Genomic DNA, 22758 nt, shown 5'->3' on the forward strand with positions numbered 1-22758 from the left:
CAGTAAATGTATGTGATCTACTCTGTAGGAAGCAGAAGTGACGCGTTTCATCACAAATATGGTAAACCATATTTAAAACTGATTATTAATTTTGACTTGACTAATAAAGTGGGGATAGGTTGATTGGCAACACTACATTGGCCCTAGCGTGTGAATGTTGCTTTTTAAATAAGTAATTCATTATCAGATTACTTTTTCAAAGAAACTGGCAATATTGCTGTACAGTACTACGGTATAAAGAGAAGTGCATATTAAAATAAATTGAAACTACTCTACTTTTGGTTACTTTGTACCCAATAAAGTTTTAGTATCATCTATCAACTTAATATGACATGCCGAGTGTTTGTAAATGTTTGACAACACTGTATATGCTAAAAAAAAAAGAACTGATTAAAAGGCTGTAAGCTAGTCCACTGAGGCACACAATATCTTGGGCCTTTTGATTCACGTTAGTAATCAATAAATACATGTACAGTATCTTGTCATAATTTCACATTTTAAATGTAGGCTAGAGATAGGTTGATTGGCAACACTAAATTGGCCCTAGTGTGTGAATGTGAGTGTGATTGTTGTCTGTCTATCTGTGTTGGCCCTGTGATGAGGTGGCGACTTGTCCAGGGTTTACCCCGCCTTCCGCCCGAATGTAGCTGAGATAGGCTCCAGCACCCCCGCGACCCCAGGACAAGGGGTAGAAAATGGATAGATGGATGGACACCCTGCCATTAGGTCAAGCAATGTCAAGTGCATGTAATGGTGCCCCCTGCTGGCCATTCCAAATTGTGTATGAGAGCTACTTTGACAAAAAAAATAAAAGAGTAATGAGCTATTTGTGTTTTATTCATATGAGTGGCAACATTGAAATTGTAAGCAGATCTCCACTCAATCAGTGTGGTCCTGCTCTTTTGGCTTTTTAGTTTAGTCGCCACATCATGCTTCAAATATTGTAGCGTCACAACATGGCAGTTTTTTTCAAGCATATTCTACGATTATTTGGTACCAACTTAAGCATTCTCAAGCATAACAATGGCTGAATAAACTAAACATATAAATATTAGTAGTATTGGCCACTGGTGGAGACCAAACTAATCAGAGCGTGCTGTTCAGTATGGTGGCCACTGATTGGCTCAGCCTCAGACTATATGGGATAATAAAAAGGGTGTAAAGGTGACTAAAGGGTGTTATTTTATGTCTAGATGACTGTTGAAATGTTAAAAAACATATTTATTTGACTTATCATTAATGATTCCTACTTCGCGCAACTTTCATTTATCACAGCCATGTCCGGAACCAATTTACGGCGATAAATGAAGGACCACTGTATTATAATTTGTCATATAATTGAAGCACTAATGAAGTGTTTCTTAACCATATGGCCGGGGGGCCCACTCTTGCACTGAGAACGCGTGGGACGGTGTGGCTCGGTTGGGAGAGCGGCCGTGCCAGCAACCTGAGGGTTCCTGGTTTGATTCCCCCGGCTTCATTCATCCTAGTCCCTGGGCAAGACACTTCACCCTTGCTCCTGATGGGTTGTGGTTGTGTTTAGGGCCTTGCATGACAGCTCCCGCCATCAGTGTGTGAATGTGGAAATAGTGTCAAAGCGCTTTGAATACTTTGAAGTAGGGCTGGGCGATATATCGAATATACTCGATATATCGCGGGTTTGTTTCTGTGCAATATAGAAAACGACTATATCGTGACATTCGAGTGTAAGTTCTCACGCAGTTGCTTTTAGCTTTACACTACAGGCCTTTCTCACTCTATCTGGTCTCCCGTTCTCACAGAGACATAAAACAAGCGCACCTTCTTACATACGTGTCATACGCCCTCACGGAGCAGAGAGGTAGCGGAATGGGTAACATTAGCTGTGGTGTGAGTGGTAATACGAGAAAGAAGGTGCGAATCTGGCAACAAAATGGAGGAAGAATTAACTCCCAAGAAAAACAGCAGGGGTTCCATCGTCTGGCGGTGGGTTGGCTTCAAGCGGAAAGATGTTGAACAGACAACCGTAATATGTCAAGTAAAAGCATTGCTACAAAAAGTAGCATTACTGCTAATTCGTAGCATCATTTGAAAAGTCACCCGCTAGAGAATGAAGAGTGCTTGAAACTCCGCATGTCAACATCTCCGGCCGGTGCCACACCCACAAAATGCCCAAGCAACCTGCACATCAACACCATTTCCACATCAACACCGTATGAAAAAAATAGTCAACAACAGAAGGAGATAACGTACGCAGTAACCTACCACATAGTGAAGCACATACACTATTTGGTTTCCTATTATACAGCTAATTTTTATTTGACAGTTATTGAAATATCTTGTGTGACATCATGCACAGAGGTGCACTTTATTTGTTTTAAACTATTGTAGTGGCGTTCTGTACAAAAAGTGCACTTTAATTTAGTCTTGTTTTGTTATGTCATCTTAGTGACATCATGCACAAAAGTGCACTAATAGCTTGTTTTAAAATGTCTCTGACAATCTTGCACTTTCTGTTTTGAAATGACATGAATGTTTGTGCCACTGCTTAATAACTGTTTAATAAATACAGTTTTGGTAAATTGACTTAGTTGTGATTTCCCTCTCTGCATGGAAGTTTACAATTAGCATATTTTAACGCAGTATGAAGAAGAATGTTTTAATGTAGACACATAGAACTATCATACTGCTGTGATTTTATGCATCAAGTGTTCATTCAAGGCTAAGGCAAAAATATTGAGATATATATCGTGTATCGTGACATGGCCTAAAAATATTGAGATATTAATAAAAGTCCATATCGCCCAGCCCTACATTGAAGGTAGAAAAGCGCTATACCAGTATAACCCATTTACCATTTACTTAGAGGGCCGCCAAAAAATATCTGTTTCTCAGCTGTGGTCCGTATGGGCCGAAGCGGTACGCCGTTGTAATACACTTTTCCACCACTTGTGGCAGTAATGACAACGTGAAACAAACAAGAAATCTGGAGCTAAAGTCTTAGAGAAGTTTCTTAAGCGCAAAAAATTATGACTAAAGTGGTGAAATTGTATTTTCATTCGCGCGTTAATTTTATTGACAGTTTAGTTAAGAAACATATTCATTTCGAATTTTGTATATTTATTTTAGCACAACATAATTGTGTGTAAATTTGTTTTTGTCAGTTATTTATGAGTCCCCTACTATGCTTATGTTTTTAATCAGCCTGACTTAGGCCTAAGGTCTATGTGTTAAATAAATATTAATCGTGGTTACATATCATTTGACAGTGTTGTAAACTGTAAGTAGGTTAGATATAATTCCATCCATCCATCCATTTTCTACCGCTAGTCCCTTTTGAGGTCGCGGAGGTGCTAGAGCCTATCCCAGCTGCACTCGTAATTTTATATAAATTAAATTCAAGAGTAAGATGACTAATTCAATGTTAATATTTGAGTGGGTACCGGCACCCTGTGTAGTGGAAAAGTTGGGCCCCGAGGTCAAAAAGATTAAGAACCCCTGCACTAATGAACATGAATAAAAAACACTAAAAGTTGTAGCAAATATTCCCCTTTGTAAATAATTTAAGAATGTCAACAGAAAAAATACCCTGATATCTAATCCACAACTGCATTTTATTCATGTAAACACATTTGAAGGCTATGTTGGTCTGGAGTGAACTATATATCGTTGTAGATGATTGCATTTGACTTGTTTTTTCTTGCTGCTGCTATATAATTGTGATATGTTGGGCGACGTGACTCTACAAGACTCAGGGTCTTCCAAACCTTTCCTGCACATTTGTATTGCTGTACAATAAATATTAATAGTTGTTTAGTGTTTGTGTGCGTGTGCAAATACATAGATACAAATTCATATGTAAAAATAAATTCACACGAGAGCAGAAAAATATCGATCATATCAGTTTAGTATCGATCTGATGCTGATATCACCATTGGTTTGGTATTGTTGTTATCAGGATGGACGCCCACCTAGTCCCGCCCCTTACAGCTATGACTTCCCTAAATGGCAATGTGTCCGGTAAAATGTTTTTACAATGTTTAACGCGTATTTTTCGCCATTTAAAAGCCATTTAACACATTTCTAATGGGTTAATAAGATGATTTCAAATATTACAATACAACTGCTTTTGCTAAATCGCTAGCTATGAAAATCTTGATTTTAAGCCTCAAGTTGCTTTTAAAAAGAGTTGCTTTTAAAAAGCGTGACGTCACTGTGTAATTAATACACATTGTATATGCAGCCATAAAAGTTTCTTTTTAGCTTAAATATTTGTTTTTGAGCGTCAAAACTTTGTTTACAGTGGATGACGCGGTTAAATAGATGTTTGACGTAGATATGAGTCAAACTTTTTTCATCGTTTCATCATAAGTTTCAAACAATCAATGAATCGAGCTGTGGGGGACTTTCCGCACTTTCGCCACACTCAAATGTATACCACTATATGTGTCAGCGTGCGTGTAAGTGTGTGTGCGTGTATTTGTTAGAGCAGTCGTGTAAATGGAGCCACATACATTTCTTTACGATGTTCCCCCGTTGGTCATTGAACAATTCTGCCAAATAATGGACATTGAATGTTGCCGCTATGGATGGCGCGCTCTCGGTGAGTTTAATTTTTTTTAAAAGTAATAATAGTACTTTTTGTTATTGTTTTCATTATTCGTAATAATATACACATTTATTGTTAGTACTTATAGTAGTATCAAAACAGGAATACTATACTGCGTGGTCTTCAAACGTTTTTTCGCCGAGTACCACCTCAAAAAAATGGCTACCCAAGTACCACTATATTATAGTGGTACTTGGGTAGCCATATAATGACCAACATCAAAATACAGTAACGTAGTAAGCCCAAGTATTCATTAAAAACAAGGCCGTTTTTAATGAAAACAAGAAGTATATTTAATATTTTTGGCCACTGTAACATAATACACAGTTTGAACAGCAATACAGTGTATAATATATCAGTGGTGGGCAAACTACGGCCTGTGGGCCACATCCGGCCCGATGGTCCCATTAATCCGGCCCCCGAAATATTAAAACAGAATAGAGAATCTGTTTTGAGAATTACCACAACAAAACTGATACTAGACTTAGAGGCACTGGCAAAAATGGGTGATTAAAAACACTGCTCCCACTAAAAGAAAATGTAAGCGTTAACCCTAAATACCATTTTTATGTTTCTTTGATGATATGATATTGTTGAAAATAGATGTACCCCACCTTCCGCCTGAATGCAGCTGATATAGGCTCCAGCACCCCCCGTGACCCCAAAAAGGACAAGCGGTAGAAAATGGATGGATGGATAGATGTATTATGATTAAAATAGCCCATGTGTGAGAAGCCTACTCCTAGTTCCAACATATTTGCAATGCTTTGAAATGCATCATGTGCTCGCCCGGCCCATATGTCAAATTTCAAAAGCCAATGTGGCCCCTGAGCCCAAAAGTTTGCCCACCCCTGCAATATAGGAAAATAAAACACTGTATTTTTATCAAGTGATTCTTTAGCGTACCACTTGATGTAGGCCGTTCCACAGTTTGAAATAATTTACTGCTATATTCTATTAGTAATGCTAATTGAATCGATTCTTATGACTTGGCTATATGGGATGAGCCGTTTCTTTCAAAGAGTCGTTCAAAACACTCATTATATGTATTTTTTTCTACTTTCATACTATAGTAAATTCTCAAACCGTTAAAATTATACCCAAAGCAAACTATAACTTACTACCCAAGAACATACAACAATTATTCTCAACAAAAGAGGAAAAATACAACCTACATTTTTTTTTTTTATATTAAAACATTTGTATGCACATACAACACTTAAATGGGTTATACTTGTATAGCGCTTTTCTACCTTCAAGGTACTCAAAGCGCTTTGACACTATTTCCACATTCACCCACTGATGGCGGGAGCTGCCATGCAAGTCGCTAACCACGACCCATCAGGAGCAAGGGTGAAGTGTCTTGCTCAAGGACACAACGGACGTGACTAGGTTGGTAGAAGCGGGGATCGAACCCTTAGGGCACTCTCCCAACCGCGCCACGCCGTCCCCAAATATCAACCAGGGGTAACAATCACTGGTAGAAAGTTATTAAATCGGATTTAAATGATAAATGATAAATGGGTTGTACTTGTATAGCGCTTTTCTACCTTCAAGGTACTCAAAGCGCTTTGACACTACTTCCACATTTACCCATTCACACACACATTCACACACTGATGGAGGGAGCTGCCATGCAAGGCGCTAACCAGCAGCACCCATCAGGAGCAAGGGTGAAGTGTCTTGCTCAGGACACAACGGACATGACGAGGTTGGTACTAGGTGGGGATTGAACCAGGGACCCTCGGGTCGCGCACGGCCACTCTTCCACTGCGCCAATAATTCTAATTTACACATCCAATATATGCCAGTGATTCTCAAACTGTGGTACGCCAAAGAAGTCTGTAAATATGTTCTGTATATGTATGGAGTATCATTAGCGATGATGTTTGTGCATTGTGTATAATGTTACAGTGGCCAACAACATTAAATATACTTGTTATATACATTTATGGCTCTTCTCCTGGGAGTTTAAGCGGCGGGAATCACTGCAACCATAGGCCGCTGAGCCAGGCAGCTCCGGCGGCTGTTTCAGAAACTGGGACAAAGTATGCACTTGTGAATGCAAGGTCAGTCACGAATAAAACTTTCATCCTTCAAGATTTCTTCAAATCGCATTCTTTGGATTTATTGTTCGTCACTAAAACCTGGATAAATGCTGGCGAGTCTGCTGCCTTCTCGGAACTGTTGCCTCTCGGCTGTACATTCATCAACACACCAAGAAGTATAGCAACATACTTGCCAACCCTCCCGAATTTTCCGGGAGACTCCCGAAATTCAGCGCCTCTCCCGAAAACCTCCCGGAACAAATATGCTCCCGAAAATCTCCCGATTTTTAGCTAGAGCTGGAGGCCACGCCCCCTCCAACTCCATGCGGACCTGAGTGAGGACAGCCTTTTTTTATGTCCGCTTTCCCACGATATAAACAGCGTGCCTGCCCGATCACGTTATTCCATACGAGGTGTCCGGCATACCGCCGATGAGCTTGGTGCAGATGGAGAAGATCTTCTCGGAGTCTGTGTTGGCGCACACTTTGCCAAAGCCGACGCTGGTCAGGCTGCTGAGGGTGAAGTAGAGGGCGGCGATGTACGAGCTGCGCACCGACGGGCCGCCGACCGTGTTGTTGACGTAGGGCATCTCCAGGCGTTTGCCCAGCTCATGGAGCCATCCTTGGGGAAGAGACGGGAGGACAACAGAGTGACAAGAACCAAATCATCCAGACTAGAGATAAATTGTATTATTATGTTATCTTACCTAAAAACAAATATATTTATTAATAACTTAAAAAAAAAAAACTCAATACATTTTTACTATATTTTGCTAAAAACATCAAAATGAATGGTATTTTTATTTGTATTTTTTCTGACTCCTTATTACATCCAGTCATAGAATTATACATTCAAATAAACATATTTGAAATAATTAATTTTAAATGATCATAATAATTCATTTAAAATGACCATATTTAATTATTAAAATAATTGCTTGTTTATCAACAACTTTAGCATTTTATTCATTACATTTTGAAGCTCTCAGAAGCCAAGTTATGTTAAATTCCTTAAGATTTATTTATGCAAGTTTGAAGTATCAATTATCTAAACACAGTTTTGTTTGCATATTTTCAGGATGTAGACATATATATATATATATATATATATATATATATATATATATATGAAATACTTGACTTGGTGAATTCTAGCTGTAAATATACTCCTCCCCTCTTAACCACGCCCCCGACCACGCCCCACCCCCCCACCTCCCGAAATCGGAGGTTTAAAGGTTGGCAAGTATGTATAGCAACGATCTTGAAAGTGTCTTTTTACCACAAAATGCTGTCGGTGATGTATTTCCCCTCATTTGAAATGAGTTGTTTTGAACTGCGTCAGACTAAGCTGGCGTTTTGTCATTTATCGACCTCCTAAGCACAGCACAGATTTGATCTTTTCCGATTTTATTGCTGCTATACTTATGGAGTATGACATAATTTAAATTAATATAATTAAGTTTAATATTCATATGTGTTGTCCCTCCAAGCCAATGGCAAAACACTTTTTTAGAATTAGTTGATGCTTTTAATTTGATACATGTCACTGGACCTACACAAATACACGGACACACTTTAGACCAGGAGTTATAAACGTGCAGGTTTTATCCGGCCTGCGGGATGAGTTTGCTAAGTATAAAAATGAGCCGAAATTTTTGAATGAAAGAAACTGCTGTTCTCAATGTGTCCACTAGATGTCGCAATAGCAATTCTTTGTATCTTTGGAGATGATGCTACATATGTAAAAATGCACCAGTCGAGGAAAATGAGCAAACTATATAAATGACATCCTGTAATTTGATTTTGATATTATTTTTTATTTTGATTAATTGAAAATGAACACCAATGAACTGTCTGTCTATCTGTGTTGGCCCTGTGATGAGGTGGCGACTTGTCCAGGGTGTACCCCGCCTACCGCCCGAATGCAGCTGAGATAGGCTCCAAATTTAAAGAAAGTGAACTGTGTGTAATTGACTGCAATACTGTCAATCTCTTAAGTGTTTATTGTTGGTTTGTTGAAATTGTTCACACATTGCACAATGCACATAGAAGAGTTTTTATTAATGCCTTATTATGTTTTCGTTCAATCCTAGATGGGCTGTGACTTAAAGTTGAATTTCTTTGTAAAGACACTGAGATTAAGTCTAAGTTCTTTGTGTTCTTCATGGTGTTTTTGAAACGGCACACATTTTTTTCTCAGAATTTTCCACTAACTTGAAGTGTTTTGTCAAGAGGATTATTGGTGATATGTACATTTTTATAATGTGCTTATTCTATATTGGGCCAAAGTTAAACAAAGAAAACAATCTGTAGTTGTTGTAGTTGTATTTTTAAGTTGTTATGCCATTATTTTACCCGTCCGGCCCACATGGGAATAGATTTTCCTCCATGCGGCCCCTGAGCTAAAAGGAGTTTGACACCCCTGCAGTAAGAAGAAAGTGTCAGGATGTTGTGAAGGCTGAAAAAACTAAGTATTTATCTGACTTCAGATATCTTGAGTTTCAAATAACATTCACAAGCCCAGGGTTCTTTTTAAAACAATTGGTTCCTTTTTAAATCACAGTCCAATTACCATGCCGTAAATGTCATGCATGACTTGTGACAATTTCTTGCAATTTTTGAACAACAAGGTTGCTACTGTCAGAGCTAACATATCACCCCTGTCTTTATTCTTGCTCCGTCAACAAATTGTGTGAACGTTTTTAATGAGTTTGAACCTGTGTCACTATCAGCTCTCACTGACTTGATGAGTAAACTGAAAGCTGGCTCTTTTCCCACAGACCCTGTCCCGCCTCTCTTTTTCAAGGAGATATGGGCAACTATTGGCCCTATTGTGAAGGATATAGTCAACCGCAGCCTGACTTCTGGGGTTGTGCCTTTCTACTGTAAAAAGGCAGATGTTGAACCTTTGTTAAAAAATCTTGACCGTCTTGTCCAGCTATCAGCCTATTCCTAAGCTCCCCTTTGTATCCAATAGTTTAGAGAAGTGTTTTTTATGCAGATACAGACTTTTTTAAATGACACTGGCATTTTAGATCCTTTTCAGTCAGGTTACAGAGCCTTTCACAGCACCGAGTCTGCACTCTTAAAGGTTTTTAATGACTGATTCCGGCAGTTCAGCCATTTTATTGCTTTTAGACCTGACTGCTGCTTTTGACACAGTTGACCACACAATTCTTTTATCTCGTTTGGAAGACCATGTGGGTGTCAGGGGGACTGCTCAGAAGTGGTTCAGGTCTTACCTGTCAGGGAGAAGTTTCTGTGTAATATTGGGGGACTCAACTTCATCCATCGCCCCCCTTGACTGTGGAGTCCCCCAAGGATCAATTATTTTATCATTGTTATGCAGGTGACTGCCAAATATATTTGCCAATTTCTAAAAATAATCGTACACCCCTGTCACCCTTAGTTGAGTGCTTAAATGACATCAAGGCCTGGTTGGCGCATAACTTTTTAAAGCTAAACGAGGAAAAAACTGAAGTTGTGCTGCTGGCCAACAGTGATCCTCTGCTGGACTTGGACTTTCTTAAGAACTCTGTACGCCCCACAGCCACCAGCCTTGGAGTCATTATAGACGATGGTTTTAAATTTGACAAACAAATCAACTCTGTTGTTAAATTAAGTTTTTATCACCTTTGGCTTTTATCAAATATTAAATCTTTTTTTATCTTTATCTTTACACTGGAATAAGTCAAAATGCACTGTCATGCTTACAGTTAGTCCAGAACTGTGCGGCACGATATTTAACGGGCACCAAAAAAGAGAGCACATCACCCCGATTTTCGCTTCTCTGAATTGGCTTCCTGTTTGTTTTAGAATTCATTTTAACATTTTACTGTTTGTTTTTAAAGCTTTGAATGGACTGGCCCCAAAGTACATCACAGACCTCATCCAAATTTATGCTCCACACCTAAAAAGTGTCACGGTAAAAACTGTAATTATAGATAACTCCTATGCTACATGACTTTACTGTAACATTTTAACAACAAAGATAAAAAAAAAATATATATATATATATTAAATATAGAATAAAATAAAACATAATTGCTGTTTTGTGCATGTTGGCCACTTTTCAGTAGTACTGTTCGGTTGCCAAAATATGATATGTGATTCTATATCTGATCAGGCTCGCTAGTATAGCTTCGTCTGAACTTTGCATGATCCGATTGCTAACATCAGTCGTCTCAAAAAGTACAGTCTCAACTGCAGTTATCAATGTGTGATGTCCAGCTGAGCAGGTTATCAACATGGACTACTAGATGTTTACAGTATATGTTATCACCAGAGTGATAGACTGGTCTTAAATGATAACACACACAAGCTGTGTGTTTTTGCCAGTTTTAAAATCAGATCTTTTTTGTCGCGCCACTCAATGAAGGTGTTAATCTCATTGTGGTTTGCAAAAGTGTTCATGTCCTTACGCAGAAGACTCACTGTCGTTAAAATGAAATCAACTTGTTCTTCTTGTGGTGTGGGTTTAGTGTGCTTCACATAATGGTAGGGGAAACATAATTATTTTTATTTGTGCTTTTGAAATAGCGGCCCGAATCTGCCCGAGATTCTCGGAGGTTCGCGTGTTTGAGCGTATGGAGGCAGGGGGTCGCAGTCCCACCAAGGAGCTGCTGTGGTCCTGGGCCCAGCAGAACTCGCGAGTGCAGGACCTGCTTGGGGTACTGCAAGACATGGGCCACCATCGGGCCTTGCAGATCTTCCTGGGTCACTTTCATGCAGTCAGAGGTACTGTAAGTACTGTACAAACAAGAATGACCACAAACATAGACTTTACCTTTACACTGCCATTATAAAACCTAAATTAACTGTACAGGCAATGTATTTCATGTAACATTCCTAACTGTTATATAAGTGTAACTATAGCTATTATAGTAGTACCTCAACTTATGAGTTAAAGGGAAACTGCACTTTTTTTGGATTTTTGCTTATCATTTACAATCCCTATGTAAGACAATAACACATATGTCTTTCCTTTTTTATGCATTCTAATATGTAACATACGGCAAGTCCGAGGTGGTTATATTGAAGCTAATGGGAGTCATTACATAATTGCGCCCATAAAGCCCTGTAAAAAACATCCCAAAACCAACAACAATACATCTCGGGACCTGAGTACTAACAAAGTATTAGGGATATTGTTATTATAAGCACTAATGCCAAGGAACTACTTTTAGCAGCGCCATAATCACAGACGGCTAAGTAGCTTATGCAGCTGCAGTGTTGACATACTGAGCTGCTGCATCGCCTCTGAGTTGGTCAAAGTTAATTCCAGATTATAAATCATTCCTTTCACTTGGATAGTAGACACATTTAGCCATAAACGAGAAGTTGGTCAACTTTGACATTCAACTTAGACTCAGAGATGGCGAGAAAGACACGTTTCGTTTTTTATTAGAATTTTTTTTTTACCAGCGTGAGGATAACTATTAATTCTTCATCTAAACCTAACAATATATACATCCCATTAGTCGGCATCCCAGTGAGAGCAGACATTGTACAGTAAGTGATTGTTTTATAATTTTTGTAGTTTGTATTTCTTGTTTAGCACTTACCAATAGTGGTACTTGCTGGATCTGCTTAGCACTCAACTTCTAAAAATTCTTGCTCATCCTCTGTATATTCAGGCTCAAAAATACAAGATTCTGCATTATCATTTGTCCCAAAGTAGTCATCGTTGTCTTTCATGAAGGCTGCCAAGATTAGTTGTTGTTGTTGTGGAAGGAAAAAGTGAAGATTATGATGCGTCTGTGAAATCAGTATGTGGCTGTATGCTTAAAATGACCAAAATACGTAAATATTACATGTTATGAATGTGCCTGTTACTACATTACATATATACTTACAGCGTTTGTATGAACTATGATGGAGGTTTTTGGATGTTTTTTAGATCGCTTTTAGGGCGATATAGACACAATGACATAATGATTTCCATTGTTAGCTGACTTTTGCAAGTGTTCATTATATAAGTTAGAATGCATTTAAAAAAAGAAAAACATACAGTATGTGTTATTGTCCTACATAACGATTGATTCCAATGAAACATGCAGTAAAAGTGAGTGAATCTAACTTTATTTAAAGGGGATTCATTGTGTGGATTTTCTCTGAGTGAAGCGGTGTGTGTTTTCCACAGGGGAACACCAGCCATCAGTCACTTTGCAAGACATCCTTAAAGGAACCAGAGATTTTCACTCTGAAGCAAAAATTTCAGGGGGCAGCTTCTCTGACATCTACCAGGCACAGGTGGAAGGCAAAACATTTGCAGTAAAGCTTTTCAAACAGGTTAGTGGGTATTGTAAGAACTGCTTTAACCCTCACTTTACACCTTGGCTGTGACTCAAATGGAATACTTCCGTTAGTATAATGTGTGCGTACACTGTGTACTTAGTTCCTGAGGGTGCAAATACTTCCTTTTTAATGGTGAATTGCAACCACTCAGGTTAGTTCGTCCCCTTCTGCTCTGTAGCCAAGATGGCGACTGTGCAGGGTGGACTATCCAGGTACTGACAGTGCACTACATTTTGTTTTACTTTTCGATGTGAACGTATTTTGCACTCAAAAGACTTAAAGGAAACCTATGATACATTTTGTCTTTTCTGACTTACATATGTCAAAAACCCGTGTTAAACAATGCCAAAGTGTCAAATTATAACGTTTATGCATTTTGGTGTGAGTTTGCATGCAGTTTTGGATGCCTCTATTCGCGGGGTTCTGCAGTCCGGCTACGTTGTGATGTCACAACAAGGTGGATGTTCCTTTTTGAACATTGACTGTGCGTTCCATTTACATCGGAAGTTGAGTTATGAGCGCTCCAGTTACAAGGTCTGAAATCAAGATGGCCACATCTACGAAAGCTATTGCGCTTACCTTATCTGAAAACTATGCACTCCTTATGCAAACTTCAAACACTGTGGAAGAAGAGGTAACATAGGCGCTATTGCTAGCATTCTAGAACATATAAAACACATGAAAACATTTAATTTACACTAAGTAACATTACCATATATGTACATCCAACAATACAATGCAACAATCCACCTGCTCAGTGGCTTAGTGGTTAGAGTGTCCGCCCTGAGATTGGTAGGTCGTGAATTCAAACCCCGGCCGAGTCATACCCAGTGTTGGGTTAGTTACTGAAAACCAGTAACTAGTTACAGTTACTAGTTACTTTATTTCAAAAGTAACTCAGTTACTAACTCAGTTACTTACACCAAAAAGTAATGCGTTACTGTGAAAAGTAACTATTTAGTTACTTCTTTTTTTCTTCTTTTTTTTTTAAAGCTCCCATTAATGCCCTTTTTGCCTTCATTTCAGTACTGTTATTGCACTGGAGAATAATACAATCTGTTGATCAACTTGACATACATTTTTATTTTCCTTTTAACATAATTAATGAAAAACAGTGCAACATAAAAAGGCATTCCTCCTTTCTTTAAACTTGGACCAATGACCATGAATAAAAAACAAGTTAAAGTGCAACATAAGAAGGCACATCATCTTCCTTGAAACATAAAGCCTGACATCTGGAGTGATGCTGCTGTCTTCCACACTTGGAGCCATGGATTGTAGAATACTTGTTTTCAGTGGCAGGATCATTGACACAGATGGTGAAGTTTCAGTGCTCAGTAGAGATGGAACACTTTTGAGGGGTTTAAGCACCTGGAGGACCTCACCTGCCACTCTCACATCATCATCATCAGACAGGGTGACATTTGTCTTCAGGGTGTTGTGGGTCAATGCAGAGTATATAGCTGCCTGCTGCTCCAACATATCATAAGTGGAGTTCCACCTCGTTGGGACATCATGTATGAGCAGGCAGCTTTAGCATTTCTTGCTTTGTCTTAAGCACATGAGCAGCTGTTGTGCTTGGGTGGAAGTAAGAAACCTTCCTGATCCTCCCAAAGAGGCGCTCCATCCTATTGACTGAGATTCCCTTCTGTGATGCCAAATTCACTACATGTGCAAAGCACCTATCTGTGGTCCCAGTCCTGCCTCATTCTCTGTAATTATTTGATTTTAGGCATTATCACGTGTGACTGGGATATCTTTATCTTCCAGTCCTCCACTGCTTGTGTCAGTACCTGCGCAAGGTGACTCTCGTAGAGGGGGCGTGTCTTCTCATCTCCCAGTCTGCTGTGATGAAGTGAGCGCTTATAGTTCCGCTGGACGTCCACCCGTCTGTCATGAGCGCAACAGATGATGCTCGGGATAGTTCATCCACAACTTTTTTCTTCTCCTGCTCATAAAGATCTGGCACAATCTTATTGCTGAAGTGGGTGCGCGACGGGATGTCGTAACGTGGTTCAAGCACGTTCAGCATGTGTTTAAAACCCTCGTTTTGCACAACCGAGTCTGCACTTATAAACACACCGATTCAATGGCGGGGGCGTTCAAGCTCCTCCGTTACTCCGCTCGCCATGACCACGCTGTGTGTGGACTGAACGTGCCAACAACTTTTTTTCCCCACACCCACACCCACACACACATAGACCGCGCCTCTTTTCTTCTCTCCTGCTTGTGACAGAGGAAGATTCAGAAGAACGACACCGCAGCGCTTCTGTTTCTAGCCGATACTACATCAAAAGTAACGTAAAATAACGCAGTAACGCATCATGTAGTAACGGTAACTAAATTACTGAATAAAAAAAATAACGCGTTAGATTACTAGTTACCGCCGAAACTAACGGCGTTACAGTAACGCGTTACTTTGTAACGCGTTAGTCCCAACACTGGTCATACCAAAGACTACAAAAAATGGGACCAATTACCTCCCTTTTTGGCACTCAGCATCAAGGGTTGGAATTGGGGATTATCCATCCATCCATCCATTTTCTACCGCTTGTCCCTTGCGGGGTCACGGGGGGTGCTGGAGCCTATCTCGGCTGCATTCGGGCGGAAGGCGGGGTACACCCTGGACAAGTAGCCAACAAATCGCAGGGCCAACACAGATAGACAGACAACATTCACACATTAGGGCCAATTTAGTGTTGCCAATCAACCTATCCCCAGGTGCATGTCTTTGGAGGTGGGAGGAAGCCGGAGTACCCGGAGGGAACCCACGCAGTCACGGGGAGAACATGCAAACTCCACACAGAAAGATCCTGAGCCCAGGATTGAACCCAGGACCTTCGTATTGTGAGACATACGTAATAACCCCTGTTCCACCGTGCTGTTTAATTGGGGGTTAAATCACCAAAAATTATGCTCACTGCTCCCCTCACCGCCCAGGGGTGAGGGCGATGGGTCAAAAGCAGAGGATACTCTTACCACGCCTAGTGTGTGTGTGACAATCATTGGTACTTTAACTTTAACTTTGAATCCTATACGGCTGATTTAGTGCGACAAAAACAGATTTTACAGAAGCTTATTTTATTGTTTATAATCACTGCAGCTATCTTGGAAGCCAGTGTTGGTGAGGTCTTTCCGACTTTTCGAGTGTGAAATCCGACCTCGGGGTTATTCCAGTTGAAATTTCCGACTAGGAACTCAGAAATTCTGTCTTCCCAATAAAATTAGAACACACCACAAGCCAGGCCATGAAGAAACACAAAATAATAGTAGAATAAAATATTATTTTCATCTAATCGTGCGCATAACACATACGTGCGACATCCACCCATCCATTTTCTACCGCTTGTTCCATTCGGGGTCGCGGGTGGTGCTGGAGCCTATCTCAGCTGCATTTGCAGTGACATAAATGCTGCTAAAAGAGTGTGAGAGTAAGAGTGTATGTGTACCTAACGTTATAACCAGGTGAATCTACAGTGAGTCTGGATTAGTTTTTGCCTAATTCCCTTGAGAATCCTGTGTGTGACTGAAGCATTAGGAAGTAAAGGTTGGTTAATTTATCCAAGACTAGCTGCAGTGTGCAAACACTAACCCACACCCACTGTATACAAAGTATATGAAGTTTATTTTCTACCGTTTCTGATACTTTTGGAGAGGGTGAAGCCATTTTAATAATGTGACAATTTTGTTGCTGCTTTTATGTCGCCATCTAGTGGACAATGACCTTTCGTTCTGCTGTAAATAGAAGTATGCACAGCATTACCTATATGACCCAATGCAAACAACCTTCCCTACTCATGGTGCAAAAAACAATTAAAATTTCAGCCATCACAAAATGTCAACACACATGGTCTCACATAACACAACCTGCTCACTAAGCTCTGTCATATACATATATGTATGACGACTTGTCCAGGGTGTACCCCGCCTTCCGCCCGATTGTAGCTGAGATAGGCTCCAGCGCCCCCCGCGACCCCGAAGGGAATAAGCGGTAGAAAATGGATGGATGGTATATATATATATATATATATATATATATATATATATATATATATATAAATATATATATATATATATATATATATATATATATATATATATATATATATATATATATATATATATATATATATACATACTGTATGTATATATATATATGTATATATATATATATATATATATATATATATATATATATATATGTGTGTGTGTATATTTATGTGTGTGTATATATATATATATATATATATATATGGGTGTGTATATATATACAGTATATGTGTGTGTATGTATATTTATATGTATGTATGTGTAATTATGTACATTATATATATATATATATATATGTATATATATATATATATATATATATATATATATATATGGATGGATGGATGTTACTTTACATGCTTTTTGCCCTTGACCACATTTTTTTAGCCCAATGCGGCCCCCAAGTCAAAACATTTAGACACCCCTAATGTAGATTAAAATCTTCATAGGTCCCCTTTAAGTGTAAGTCAGGAAATGCACAGCCATTGATCATAACAGTGTCATTGAGAGATGCAGCTTATCCTAAGTGTAAATTCAGTCAGATTACATTTGTTTTCGTACACAAACTCTTGAAACTGCTCGTCTCACTGAACAAACATCAATTAGTTAGCAGAAGTAAAAGTCAGCATGACTTCATGAAGTAAATTTGCACTGACTATCTGTGTCATTCTCTCCAGGTGAACAATACATCCTGGAAGAAGCTCTGGGATATTTTCAGGAAACAGATGGAAGTCCTTCGATTGTATGCACCCTCTGTCATTCTCAGATCTAGTGTCTTCACTCGTGAGAATGTTGTATAGATTCTGTAATCTGCTGATGTTTTTTTTAGGTGTCGACATCCAAACATTTTAGAATTGTTGGGTTGTTTTTCTGATGAGAGTCGCTACTGTCTGGTGTATCCATACATGCACAAAGGTTCACTCTTCCACGCCCTCCATCATCAGGTATGTTTTGTTTTATGCAGGGATGTGCCGATCAATCGGCCACCAATATATTGGACGATTTGCGTGAAAAAGTATGTGATAGCCATTGCCGATTAATGCCATAATTTCAATAAAACAATTAAAATTAGAGTTTTTTTTAAATATACCCAAAATAATTAAACACACCCACCCTTTGTGTTACTATAGCTGGACAAATAAAAAAATATTCTATAGTAAATTTCTTACCTTTAGTAAAACATAATTGAGCATTTAGCTAAGAAGCAAAGCAGTGGAAGTAGAAGTCATTTCTGCCTGAGAATAAAGGTGAGCGCCAAATGAGTTTATTTGACAATCTATGTACAGGATGGCAGGCCCCCTCTTTCTTGGCAAGAACGTCTCGCCATCATAAAGGGGGTCGCAGAGGCCCTGCATCATCTCCACAAATCTCAGGTCATCTGCGGGAATCTCTCCAGGTACACAAATGCACACTGACTTGGTAAAAAATTCACAGGTTGATCTGACTCAAATGGCTTCTTTGCACAGTTCCAACATACTCTTGGATAGCGCCATGCAACCCAAGCTGTCCGATTTCGGCTTGGCTGGACTCCGCCCTCATCCGGTCAGCCGTTGTCATACCCGCACCCTGTGTACGAGTTCCCTCGCCAACCTGGGTTACCTCCCCGAGGATTACATTCGACATGGCAGAGTCTCCTGCAGCCTGGATGTTTACAGCTTCGGAATGGTGACAACACAACATCAAAACGTGCTCGCTGGCTGACACAGATTGACTAATTTAGTTAGATTTTGACCAAACAAACATTTGTGTATGTGATTTATAATACATTTGGTTTGGTCCTGCTGTAACAGGCAGTTGACATACAACTACCGGTACTATGAGTACACATACTGGTAAGGTCTTAAATCATGATAATATATTTTTTGGCGAAAACTACCTGTTTTCTTTTTTTTTCAGTATGTACAATACAATGGAAATAATACTGTATGCTAACCCACTTTGAACTTCCACTTCTGCTCTATTGTCACTGCGGCAGGAAGTGATACTGTTTATCCTACAGTTTAATGTTTTCGAGAAGCTGTTATGATCAGCATAAAAGTATGCAGTTAGTAAGAACTTTTGTGGTCAGGTGGGGGATTTTACATACATACATACATACATACATAATGGTTTGAACATTTGTATCTACTAGTTAAAAACGTGTGTATGTATGTACATATACTGTATATATGTATATATACAAGTACATATATGTACATGTATATATGTACATACATGTACATATACATACATGTATCATATATATATATATATATATATATACAGGTGTGTGTGTGTGTGTATATATATATATATATATATATATATATATATATATATATATATATATATATGTATATATATATATATATATATATATATATATATATATATATCCATCCATCCATCTTCTTCTGCTTATCCGAGGTCGGGTCGCGGGGGCAGCAGCCTAAGCAGGGAAGCCCAGACTTCCCTCTCCCCAGCCACTTCGTCCAGCTCCTCCCGGGGGATCCGGAGGCGTTCCCAGGCCAGCCGGGAGACATAGTCTTCCCAACGTGTCCTGGGTCTTCCCCGTGGCCTCCTACCGGTCGGACGTGCCCTAAACACCTCCCTAGGGAGGCGCTCGGGTGGCATCCTGACTAGATGCCCGAACCACCTCATCTGGCTCCTCTTGATGTGGAGGAGCAGCGGCTTTACTTTGAGCTCCCCCCGGATGACAGAGCTTCTCACCCTATCTCTAAGGGAGAGCCCCGCCACCCGGCGGAGGAAACTCATTTTGGCCGCTTGTACCCGTGATCTTGTCCTTTCGGTCATAACCCAAAGCTCATGACCATAGGTGAGGATGGGAACGTAGATCGACCGGTAAATTGAGAGCTTTGCCTTCCGGCTCAGCTCCTTCTTCACCACAACGGATCGATACAGCGTCCGCATTACTGAAGACGCCGCACCGATTCACCTGTCGATCTCACGATCCACTCTTCCCTCACTCGTGAACAAGACTCCGAGGTACTTGAACTCCTCCACTTGGGGCAAGATCTCCTCCCCAACCCGGAGATGGCACTCCACCCTTTTCCGGGCGAGAACCATGGACTTGGACTTGGAGGTGCTGATTCTCATCCCAGTCGCTTCACACTCAGCTGCGAACCGATCCAGTGAGAGCTGAAGATCCTGGCCAGATGAAGCCATCAGGACCACATCATCTGCAAAAAGCAGAGACCTAATCCTGTAGCCACCAAACCGGATCCCCTCAATGCCTTGACTGCGCCTAGAAATTCTGTCCATAAAAGTTATGAACAGAATCAGTGACGAAGGGCAGCCTTGGCGGAGTCCAACCCTCACCGGAAACGTGTCCGACTTACTGCCGGCAATGCGAACCAAGCTCTGACACTGATCATACAGGGAGCGGACCGCCACAAATCAGACAGTCCGAAACCCCATACTCTCTGAGCACTCCCCACAGGACTTCCCGAGGGACACGGTCGAATGCCTTCTCCAAGTCCACAAAGCACATGTAGACTGGTTGGGCAAACTCCCATGCACCCTCAAGGACCCTGCCGAGAGTATAGAGCTGGTCCACAGTTCCACGACCAGGACGAAAACCACACTGTTCCTCCTGAATCCGAGGTTCGACTATGCGGCGTATCCTCCTCTCCAGTACACCTGAATAGACCTTACCGGGAAGGCTGAGGAGTGTGATCCCACGATAGTTAGAACACACCCTCCGGTTCCCCTTTTTAAAGAGAGGAACCACCACCCCGGTCTGCCAATCCAGAGGTACTGCCCCCGATGTCCACCCGATGCTGCAGAGTCTTGTCAACCAAGGCAGCCCCACAGCATCCAGAGCCTTAAGGAACTCCGGGCGGATCTCATCCACCCCCGGGGCCTTGCCACCGAGGAGCTTTTTAACTACCTCAGCAACCTCAGCCCCAGAAATAGGAGAGCCCACCACAGATTCCGCAGGCACTGCTTCCTCATAGGAAGACGTGTTGGTGGGATTGAGGAGGTCTTCGAAGTATTCCCTCCACCGATCCACAACTTCCGCAGTCGAGGTCAGCAGAACACCATCCTCGCCATACACGGTGTTGGTAGTGCACTGCTTCCCCTTCCTGAGGCGGCGGATGGTGGTCCAGAATCGCTTCAAAGCCGTCTGGAAGTCGTTTTCCATGGCTTCCCCGAACTCCTCCCATGTCCGAGGTTTTGCCTCCTCGACCGCTGAAGCCGCACACCGCTTGGCCTGTCAGTACCTGTCCGCTGCCTCAGGAGTCCCATGAGCCAAAAGAACCCGATAGGACTCCTTCTTCAGCTTGACGGCATCCCTCACCGCCGGTGTCCACCAACGGGTTCTAGGATTACCGCCACGACAGGCACCAACTACCTTGCGGCCACAGCTCCAATCAGCGGCTTCGACAATAGAGGTGCGGAACATCGTCCACTCAGACTCAATGTCCAGCACCTCTTTCGTGACATGTTCAAAGTTCTTCCGAAGGTGGGAATTGAAACTCTCTCTGACAGGAGACTCTGACAGACGTTCCCAGCAAACCCTCACAATGCGTTTGGGCCTGCCAGGTCTATCCGGCATCCTCCCCCACCATCGCAGCCAACTCACCACCAGGTGGTGATTGGTAGAAAGCTCCGCCCCTCTCTTCACCCGAGTGTCCAAAACATGAGGCCGCAAATCCGATGACACAACTACAAAGTCCATCATAGAACTGCGGCCTAGGGTGTCCTGGTGCCAAGTGCACATATGGACACCCTTATGCTTGAACATGGTGTTCGTTATGGACAATCCGTGACGGGCACAAAAGTCCAATAACAAAACACCACTCGGGTTCAGATCCGGGCGGCCATTCTTCCCAATCACGCCTCTCCAGGTTTTACTGTCGTTGCCAATATGAGCGTTGAAGTCCCCCAGTAGAACGAGGGAATCACCCGGGGGAGCACCCTCAAGTACACCCTCGAGTAAATCCAAAAAGGGTGGGTACTCTGAGCTGCTGATTGGCGCGTAAGCGCAAACAACAGTCAGGACCCGTCCCCCCACCCGAAGGCGGAGGGAAGCTACCCTCTCGTCCACCGGGTTGAACTCCAACATGCAGGCTCTGAGCCGGGGGGAAACAAGAATTGCCACCCCAGCCCGTCGCCTCTCACTGCTGGCAACGCCAGAGTGGAAGAGAGTCCAGCCCCTCTCAAGAGAACTGGTTCCAGAGCCCTTGCTGTGCGTCGAAGTGAGTCCGACTATATCCAACCGGAACTTCTCTACCTCGCGCACTAGCTCAGGCTCCTTCCCCCCCAGCGAGGTGACGTTCCACGTCCCAAGAGCTAGCTTCTGTAGCCGAGGCCCCTGCTATGGGTGGTGAGCCCATTGGAGGGGGGACCCACGTTGCCTCTTCGGGCTGTGCCCGGCCGGGCCCCATGGGGACAGGCCCGGCCACCAGGCGCTCGCCATCGTGCCCCAACTCCGGGCCTGGCTCCGGAGGGGGGCCCCGGTGACCCGCGTCCGGGCGAGGGAAATCTGAGTCTCGGTTCTTGCATTTCCATAGAAGTCTTCGAGCTGCTCTTTGTCCTATCCCTCACCTAGGACCTGTTTGTCTTGGGAGACCCTACCAGGGGGCATGAAAGCCCCCGGACAACATAGCTCCTAGGATCATTGGGACACGCAAACTCCTCTACCGCGGTAAGGTGGCAGCTCAGAGAGGATATATATATATATATATATATATATATATATATATATATATATATATATATATATATATATATATATATATATATATATATATATATATATATATATATGTAT

The 22758-nt window shown here is 41.5% G+C and overlaps 1 protein-coding gene across 1 annotated transcript in view; it reads left to right on the forward strand.

Annotated features, from left to right (window-relative positions):
* Positions 1–21: 21 nt before the first annotated feature.
* irak3 (interleukin-1 receptor-associated kinase 3) overlaps positions 22–22758 on the forward strand; it is a 31254-nt gene continuing 8517 nt past the window's right edge. The window contains exons 1-7 of the mRNA XM_061960668.2: positions 22–4582; positions 11175–11372; positions 12778–12926; positions 17660–17724; positions 17812–17926; positions 18269–18378; positions 18449–18647. Coding sequence (XP_061816652.2) covers positions 4480–4582; positions 11175–11372; positions 12778–12926; positions 17660–17724; positions 17812–17926; positions 18269–18378; positions 18449–18647 — 939 coding nt within the window. The 5' untranslated portion in view covers positions 22–4479. The remainder of the gene's footprint in view (positions 4583–11174; positions 11373–12777; positions 12927–17659; positions 17725–17811; positions 17927–18268; positions 18379–18448; positions 18648–22758) is intronic.

Source organism: Nerophis lumbriciformis, linkage group LG05 (assembly GCF_033978685.3).
Source record: "Nerophis lumbriciformis linkage group LG05, RoL_Nlum_v2.1, whole genome shotgun sequence".
Lineage (NCBI taxonomy): Eukaryota > Metazoa > Chordata > Actinopteri > Syngnathiformes > Syngnathidae > Nerophis > Nerophis lumbriciformis.